General features: G+C 46.8%; 1 protein-coding gene across 2 annotated transcripts; it reads left to right on the forward strand.

Annotated features, from left to right (window-relative positions):
• The first annotated feature begins 654 nt into the window (after positions 1 to 654).
• Positions 655 to 6062, forward strand: COQ3 (coenzyme Q3, methyltransferase). 2 transcript variants are annotated; one of them, XM_015858865.1, is made up of 7 exons: positions 954 to 1086; positions 1380 to 1476; positions 1703 to 1855; positions 1994 to 2093; positions 3165 to 3407; positions 3989 to 4148; positions 5420 to 6062. In XM_015858865.1, exons 1-7 carry the CDS (start codon positions 1014 to 1016, stop codon positions 5614 to 5616), a joined length of 1023 nt encoding a protein of 340 aa, XP_015714351.1. In that variant the 5' UTR covers positions 954 to 1013; the 3' UTR covers positions 5617 to 6062. The 2 variants fall into 2 exon arrangements, with proteins under 2 accessions (XP_015714352.1, XP_015714351.1); XM_015858866.2 differs by lacking the exon at positions 1380 to 1476 and having other exon boundaries at positions 655 to 1086.
• The last annotated feature ends 2394 nt before the right edge of the window (positions 6063 to 8456 follow it).

Here is an 8456-nt window from a genome sequence, read left to right on the forward strand (position 1 = left end):
TTTTTTGTTTAATATCCTTTTTATTTGGACTCTGGAGTAACGTATGCCGTACGTGTGTAAACTATGGGTCGCTGTCATGCAAGCGGTGCTTAGACCGAGCCCCCCTTAGGAATACGTGCAAAGAACTGATGTTGTGTGATAGTGCTCTGGAACTCTATTCCTCACCCAGTTTCCAGAGAAAAACTCTATGGACGTTCAGGGACATTGCGGGAACGAGGCTCGGTATGTCAGATGTTGGATGGAATATATTTATAAATGGCACTCAGTGTGCATTAGGAAACTGACCGTAGGTAAACATTACATTTTGGCACATGCTCTAAATGTATAGTAAACATTAAAACTGGTTATTTATGCTATCGTCATGAGAACTGTGATTCCTATAAAGCAAACACATTGGCTAGACAGCAACTTAATGTAAGTACAGCATCACTGTAAAGTGAAAGAGGTCACTGGTTGATCACAGAATCACAGAATTGTAGGGGTTGGAAGGGACCTCTAGAGATCATCGAGTCCAACCCCCCTGCCAAAGCAGGCTCCCTACACCATGTCACACAGGTAGGCGTCCAGGTGGGTCTTGAATATCTCCAGAGAAGGAGACTCCACCACCTCCCTGGGCAGCCTGTTCCAGTGCTCCGTCACCCTCACTGTAAAGAAGTTCTTGCACACATTCGTGCAGAACATCCTTTGGGGAATGATCTACAGCTGTCAGTAACAAGAATGTGAAGTCATACTTGTTGAATAACAAAGAAACAAGGCCCACACAACCCCGGGCCTCGTTGTTGCAGAAGCTCGTTATGCTGCTGGATCCTGGTAGAAGTGCGTTTGTGCAGAGGAGGTGGTGTGGTTGATATGCCATCTTAGGCTGTTAGAGCGTCTCCGGACTCCGACGAGGCGTTTTTAACCTGATCGGGACAGCGGGGCGGGGATGGAGCCGGCGGAACGGAAAGCAGCGGAACTTGGCGGCGCCGCCCCGTTGCCGGGGGACGAGAGGAGCGGCGGCCCCGAGAGCCGCGATGTTGGGTGGCGGGGGCACGATGCGCGCTTTGATCCGAGCCCTGAGCGGGCGGCGGGCGGCGGCTGCGGGCGGTGAGGAGGGCTGGAGGTCGGGGGTGGAGCGGGCCGTGCCGCGCAGCACGGGATCCTTCGGGGCCGGTGACTGGGAGAGGGCCGGGAACGCGGCGCCCTTGGCCCGGCTGTGCCCCGCCCGGCTACGCGATGGTGCAGCCGAGGTCGGGATAACCTGCCTTCCTTTTCCTAACGCAGCAATAAGCTGTAGGTTCTCAGGCCGCTTCGTGTAGCAGCGCTAGGCCGGGCTGCTTTATGTGTGCGGGCTGCTTTATGCGGCGTGTGCCGCTCAGCGCGCTCCTCTGTGTGTGCAGGTGGCCGCGGGGAGCCGCCCTGCCGCAACCTCAGGAACCGCCATGGAGAAGTTGGGCTGAATCCCGGCTGCGCTCCGACCGACCCGAATAACAGCACGTGAGGAGCGGGGCCGAACTAATTAACGCTGTGTGAGGGGGGTTGGAGGCTTCTTAACAACTCGGTTTGACGCCGTGATGGTATCGCGTGAAGGCATTCCTAAATACCGCAAATAATGAGTGTTTGGGGAAGGCTTTGTCTTGTTCTTTTATTCCCTGATGATGAAGAACGTGTTTTCTCAGCAGATTTCAGGTATGAGTTCCATGACATGGCTCTCGTTGCTCAGGGTCGCCGTGCGGAGGCTGCTGAGCACCTCGCAGTCATCGGTGGATCCAAAGGAAATGAGGAAGTTCCAGCTCCTGGCACACAAGTGGTGGGACGAGCAAGGAGAGTATGCAGCCCTGCATGCCATGAATGACATCAGAGTGCCGTTCATTAGGTGTGGGTTTGAAGACGGGTGTTTTTATGGGTACTGCTGCACTGTAACCTCAGCAAATACTGAGAACGTATCACTATTACTCAGCATGTAAGTTAACAGCATGTCCTGAACCACCCTGTGTTTGCCCTTTCCTGCCAGAGACACCCTGCTCAACATGGGCGGCACCTACCAGCAGGGCAGCCCGCTGTGTGGGGTCAAGATCCTGGATGTTGGCTGTGGTGGTGGGCTGCTGAGTGAGGTAAGAAACAGCACGCTGCTATTTTTCTTGTCTAAAAGCACGTGTATTTGTTGAGTTAACTGTTCCATTTCTAACCCTTGGAGGAGGAGGAGCTCTTCTCTTCCAGTTAACAGTACAGTGTGGGCTCCAGAGCAGTCTGCAGAACCCGGGGGCCGAGAGGTGGAACCAAATGGTTGCACAGGCCCTGAGCAGCGCTGCATCTCATCAGTAGGCCATGGGTAGTTTGTAGGTTCAGCATTACAGATCTGGCCGGATGATCCTGGGAACTTCAGGATCAGGATCTGAAATGAAGTGTTGCAAAGGGACTTGAATCTTTCCCCACTAATTCGTTCTGAGCAAAGTCCTGTGGTCTAATAACAGCCTGTTCTCTGACAGGATGCACAGAACCAGTGCTGCATGGCTCTCTCAGGCTAATAACTGGTGGATTTCGGGTTGGAATAACATACACGTGGTCATGTTCTGCAGCCTGTTTTGGTTTCAGAAGAGGTGATGACTGAGGTGTTAACCTATGAGTAAGAAGACACTGGAGGAGCTTGAGTGACAGCCAAGCCTGCTGCTATCCTAGCAAGCATCAGTGTTCAGTTCTCAGCAGTGAGAAAGCCCCCAGATATAATCATGTATTAAGTGACCATTAAAAAGACATGAGGATTTGCCGTTACAGGTGGATGTTGAAGAAAGTAATGACAGTAATTAAATAAGGCATTGTTTTCCTCCTTTATGTGCTGTGTTGATTTTCCTCCCTTGTTTTTCCTCTACCTGAGGGTAATGTTGGAGGAAACCTTTATTTAGGACAATAAAGTGGGTTCAGGAGTTATTCTGCAAAATACCGTATGTTCTGGTATATAATTTTCTGTCAGAGGTTATTGCTCCCATGCACCAAATCTAAGCCTTCTTATTTTCCTTTTAATTAACACATGAAATAAAACAGCTGGACCAGAGCTCATCATTTACTGGTGTTTGCTTTGTTCCCTGCTGGGTGTTTCCTGCATCATTTATGGACACTGTGAAACTGAAAGCACCTTTAAATAAATTGTTTTCACGCAGGGAATAAATGACACCCTGTATTCGTAGCCTCTAGGTAGACTGGGAGCTTCGGTTACTGGAATTGATCCTCTGGAAGAAAACATCAGAACGGCGGATCTGCACAAGTCATTTGATCCAGTTCTGGCCAAGAGAATACAGTACAGGTCCGGCTCACTGGAGGAGATTGTGGAGGAGTCTGTGGAAACGTTTGATGTAATTGTAGCTTCTGAAGTGGTGGAGCATGTGGCTGACCTCGAAATGTTTATCAGGTGTTGCTCTCAGGTGTTAAAGGTAAGAGCGTTCTTGCTTTCGTTATTGGAAATATGTATTCTCTTTTATTATGGAGGTTTCCATTTGAAGGTATGTGAGAACGCCTCCATCTACATCCCTTTCTCCACCTGGGTGTGTGAGGGCTGAGCTGTACTCCAAAGGTGCGAGTGCAACTTCCCACCTCCAGGAACCTGAAATGGGAAGATATTTATTTCCCCCGCCTGCCTTAGGAAAAGCATTAGTGGCATTGCCTGCTGTTGAGATGTTGCTTTGCTTCCAGGCCTTCATCGGTCTGGTTGCATCCCACTTCATCTAGGTAAAACAAGTCAGTGCTGTTGGTGATGGAGTGCAATGGCTCAAACTGCCTTTAAACTGACTGTAATAACGTGTCTGGTTCAGAAGCTCCTGAATTGCTTGTAGAAGGTGATAGTGATCCTCAGAGACCATCAGGTGTTGTTTTATTTCACACCCTTCTGACTATGGTTCCGTTACCTTGTAGCATAGCTCGTAGATAGACAGCTTAAGCTTTAATGAGAGTAAATTTAAAATGCATTTTCAAACGAATGTTTTTTCTAATGTTAACACTTGTATATTTTAACTAGCCCGGAGGTTCTTTGTTCATTACTACAATCAATAGAACTCAGTTGTCTTATATCCTGGGAATTGTGGTTGCGGAAAAAATAGCAGGCATTGTACCAGAAGGAACACATGAGTGGGAGAAGTTTGTTCCCCCAGAGGAACTGGAGCATCTCTTGGAATTAAGTGAGTACTGGGCTGGGTGATAGGGAATGGGGACAGACACAGTGCTTGCTGTGGCGAGGGGATAGGAGAGCTGCGGTGATGGCTGTTGGCACTACACAGCTTTTCCTGTGTGAGTTACCAGCCAGGTGTGAAGTACTATGTCTGGGTTAGAGACACTGCTGCTTGCTGGCTATTGTATAAAGTAAATGGAGCTGTACAGATGTGGAGATTACTTGAACAAAATCACCATTACAGCCGCCCCGCTGTTGGAAGGCTGAAGCATGGAGGCCGAGTTTTCCATCCTGTAGTGGTGGCAGGATGTACTCTCTGAAGTGGTTCATATCTTCTAGGTCAGGTTTTAGGAAATAACCGTGTTGGCGCTGCAGAGCTGCCCTGCTGCACTGCTTTGTTTGTCATCTTCCTGCTGGGAGAAGGCGCTTTATTTTTGGTTGCGGCTCCACGTTCTTTATAAGTATTATGTTACTGTAAGATTCCTTTAAGATCGTGAAGGTGAAATCTACCACAAGTACAGCAGTCAGTTCTCAAGAAGCAGTGCCATGCTGATTTGATCAAGTCAGCTGCAGGTCGATTGCTTTTAAAAGAGACAAAGTACTGAGCTGGGAAGAGTTCTGCATTGTCCTTCTCTACACATGCTTTAAAACCCTCTCATCAAACATTTCACTCTCCTTTAGTTGGCTGTAGTGAGCCTGATGTATGAGATGGGTATTCTCTTGTAAAGCCTTTGCACAGCACCTTCCAGCAGTGCCATCAGGATTGCGGCCTGCCTCAGCGTGCTGCCGCTTGTTCCTGTTCTCTCTTGAAAAGGAGAAGCAGGTGCAGTGGAGTGATTTGGTTTGACTGGCTGTTTGTTTTCTGCCTTGCCTGCTGCATCCTACTGGGGCATGGCAGGCGCATGCAGTGAACCGAGCGCTGCTCAACAGGGAGCGCTAAATCACGCCTTGCTTGCGCCAAGTTCCTGATTGCACTCTTCTGCCTTTTTATTTCCTCTTCTTGGAGGGATCTGCAAAGTCCTTCCAGAGACATATGCTCACGTTTTGAAGTATGTGATGTCAGTCTGAAGGATGTGTCTGACTTCAATAAAAACTTTACCATTCACCCAGATGTGGTTGTTTGTAGTGCATCTCTTTGCAGTGGCTTACTGTATGGCGTGGTAATGGTGAGGCCGCCGCTGCTGGTGGTGTCTGACAAAAGACAAAACCAGGCTTGTGAAGCACAGTTCCACAAGTGGAAGAAGCATATTTCAGACTTGAAATGCCTTCTTACTTTTCTAGGTGGCTTCTCTGTCAAGACTGTGAATGGGATGCTGTACAACCCCCTGACCGGGTCCTGGAGCTGGATGGAAAGCACAAGCATTAACTATGCCCTGCACGCTGTGAAATCTGGGGATCAGGCCCAGACAAGCCAAACAGAGCCTCTCTCAGAGATGGAAAGCGAACAGCGCTCGGCCACAGCTGGCACCAGCGTGTGACCAGCTGAGATGTGAGCTGATGGACTGCCACCAGGAACAGAAAAGGTTTTACACAGGCACAATAAAGCCTTTTGTAACAACGAGCTTGCCATTTGCATTAATAATATTGGTGCCTTTTTTGGCCAAATATTTTCAGGCAGCCTCAGGAAAAACAAGTGCCTGTTACCTCAGGAATCCTTTAAGATTGAGACGAGCAAAGCTCTGGAAGAAGTGACTTTATCTGTGCCTATTTTAACCTTCTCCCTGTACCCGAATAAGAGACAATAAAGCTGCAAGTAGAACTTTACCAAGCAACTAGAGCGTTTTGCTAGACGCGTGTTACATTAGCAGGCCATCCTAGAATCGAAATGCTGTACCTAGTCACTTGTAAAGATCTTGTTCCAGCATAAGGAAAAGTTCTTATTGAAGACAGGACTTGCTAAATAAAATGGTTGTTTATGGTTGTATCTCTTTCCTTCTCCACTTTCCCTTAGCTTCCCTTCAGCAGGCAGAGAGGTGGCCTGGCTGTTTGTTTTAATTTTCATCCCTGCATGCTGAAACTTTCTTTGTTACTTGGGTATTTCACCTGTTGCAGAGGTTTGGTGGGCTGAATTATTATATTATGTATTTGTATTCTTGCTGCTTTGCTCCATAGTAGTCTTTCTTAGACCGCTTTAACAGAACCTAAACATACGTTTGCAACCCCCCTGCATGAATTCTTTAGGGAATGGAAAATAAGGGGAATAAGTGGTGGGGACAGGAAAAGGTGGTGGCTGCGAACGGTAAAGAGCAGCTGTTTTCAGAATAACTTACTGCAAGATGCTCTCAGTTCTGAATTTCTTCCATTACGCTGAAACCTCAGCTTTAATTAAAAGATTTCTCCAAGTGCTTCTAAGAAATGCTGGAAAGGAATAATGGCATGAAGTTGAGAGGTTCAGAGGCCAAAAGGCCCAGCTTCTGCAATTAACCGGTCTGATGAAGAAGGCTGGAGGATTATAAGTGAGACAAAAAGATGAACCACCATCAAAGTGTTGCTAATGTGGCTGCAGTGCTTTGAGAGGATCTCGGTACCACTTGAGTGTTTTCATATTAACCCTGGTTCCTTGTTTCAAATACCTGCCTCATCACCAGGATCCTGGGAAGGGAAGCTGGGCTCCTCTGGCTTCAAATTGAATGTTGGTCACTTATTACTCATGAGGAGCTGCCAGATCCTCGCTTATGGTGTTTCCTATGTTGAAACAGTCTTGTACTCTGATGCTTCCAGGTGGAATCCCACAGTACATCTTTGTGCCCATATCCCTTTTATTGAAAACATACACACTGTCACATTATATAATGCACATCTTGCCATCATAATCAGATATTTCCTCCCAGCTCTGATGGAAGGTACAATATTGTTTTTATAACCTTTTTAAAATCAATTAATTCTGCTTAGACTGAATGCTACCATAAATTGGAACCAAAATATCTTTTCAGATTATTTTTTTTGTGTGATAAAAATCAACCTGTATTTCCCCTGCTTCCTCCAGGCTATAGGGTAAATCTGTGACCATTTGATCTTCTCACCAACCTTTGTATCATGGTGGCTGTTGTATCACCGCACACCACCATTTTCTTGAAGCAATATAAAACATTGTCATGTTTTACCCTGGCTAGAAGGGCCGGGTTTGTGTCTGGGATGTAAAGGTACCCGACCTATCCTGACTTGCACACGCTGACTGCACAGTCACCTCTCCCGATGACATCAGTGCATTAGGAGCTCAGGATATAGACTTGGTTTGCGTTTTATCGTGCTTTTATTCCCGCATGGAGTCACTCCAGTGATGTAATCAATATTCACCATCTCTAAAAACCACATTATTTTTCCTTCTTAAAAGGATTGTGAAGACCATTAGCGTTCCATTAATAAATTTGAATCCTCTTGTGTCCTCATGAGTTGGGCCGACCAAATAAAGCAACTGTATCATATAAATGTGTAATAGAAGTTATAAGAAAAGATTTGAGGTGTTTGTGCTCCTGAATAAGAATATGCACATCCTGAGGTCATGGAAGTGTGAGTCTGAATTCCTCTGATGGGAGGATGCTGTTGCCAGTCGATACCTGAAAAGGAGGGAAGGTGGGAGCCATTGCCCTGAGCAGCAACTGCAGTGAGTTCTTGGAATGGTTCTGCCCTGGGAAAGCTTCAGATAAAAGATCTGACCACAGAGGTGTGCAGCTTGCCAGCCAGAGTAATGCCATTTGCAGAAAGCAGGAGGCTTCTTGCATGGTCTTTTGTTTGTGCAGAAGGAAAGAACACCGAGCTATTTTCATCATATGGGGCAGTCTCCTGGTGTGAGTCACCTCCGAAAGTGGCCTTGTTTATCAGAAGGTGTGAGGTAAACTGGGACTTACACACAGGTCCTTCCGTGCAGAAGAGAAGTATTTTAAATTATGGTTGTTCTATATTTTCTGTGTATCTGTAGGTTTGTATTTAATCCAAGTTCTCACCGACTCCTTTTCTACATACAAACTGAAACGCAGCACGAACGTTTTACAGCTATACCTTGGCTAATTTTATCTGAATAATTAAAGAGTTGTATATATGAAACCCAAGCTGCCCAGAGAGATCATTAATATTATAACAAAACAAACCCTGGCAGCAACCAGTAACTGTTTCAAAAAGGAACTTGCAGAGCCTGCTGGCTATGATGAGCTTTTTTTCCACACTTTCAGACTCCATCAGATGATGTCTTCTGCAAGGGCTCAGTAAATTTGAGCTGCTTCAAGCAGAAGAAAAGCATTTCTATGCCCCCCAGCTCTTCCCAGAGGATGCATTGCTGGCACACTCCTACCTGAGTGGCAGCATCACTGGGGCTGGGGAT

This window comes from Coturnix japonica, chromosome 3 (assembly GCF_001577835.2).
Source record: "Coturnix japonica isolate 7356 chromosome 3, Coturnix japonica 2.1, whole genome shotgun sequence".
Lineage (NCBI taxonomy): Eukaryota > Metazoa > Chordata > Aves > Galliformes > Phasianidae > Coturnix > Coturnix japonica.

What these genes read in the sequence shown, in the direction of transcription:
- COQ3 (XM_015858865.1), top strand. Translation starts at nt 1,014, where the DNA reads ATGTTGGGTGGCGGGGGCACGATGCGCGCTTTGATCCGAGCCCTGAGC. An exon ending in ACCGACCCGAATAACAGCAC is followed by an intron (nt 1,477 to 1,702) that starts GTGAGGAGCGGG and finishes CTCGTTGCTCAG; the next exon opens with GGTCGCCGTGCGGAGGCTGC. An exon ending in GTGGTGGGCTGCTGAGTGAG is followed by an intron (nt 2,094 to 3,164) that starts GTAAGAAACAGC and finishes CTGTATTCGTAG; the next exon opens with CCTCTAGGTAGACTGGGAGC.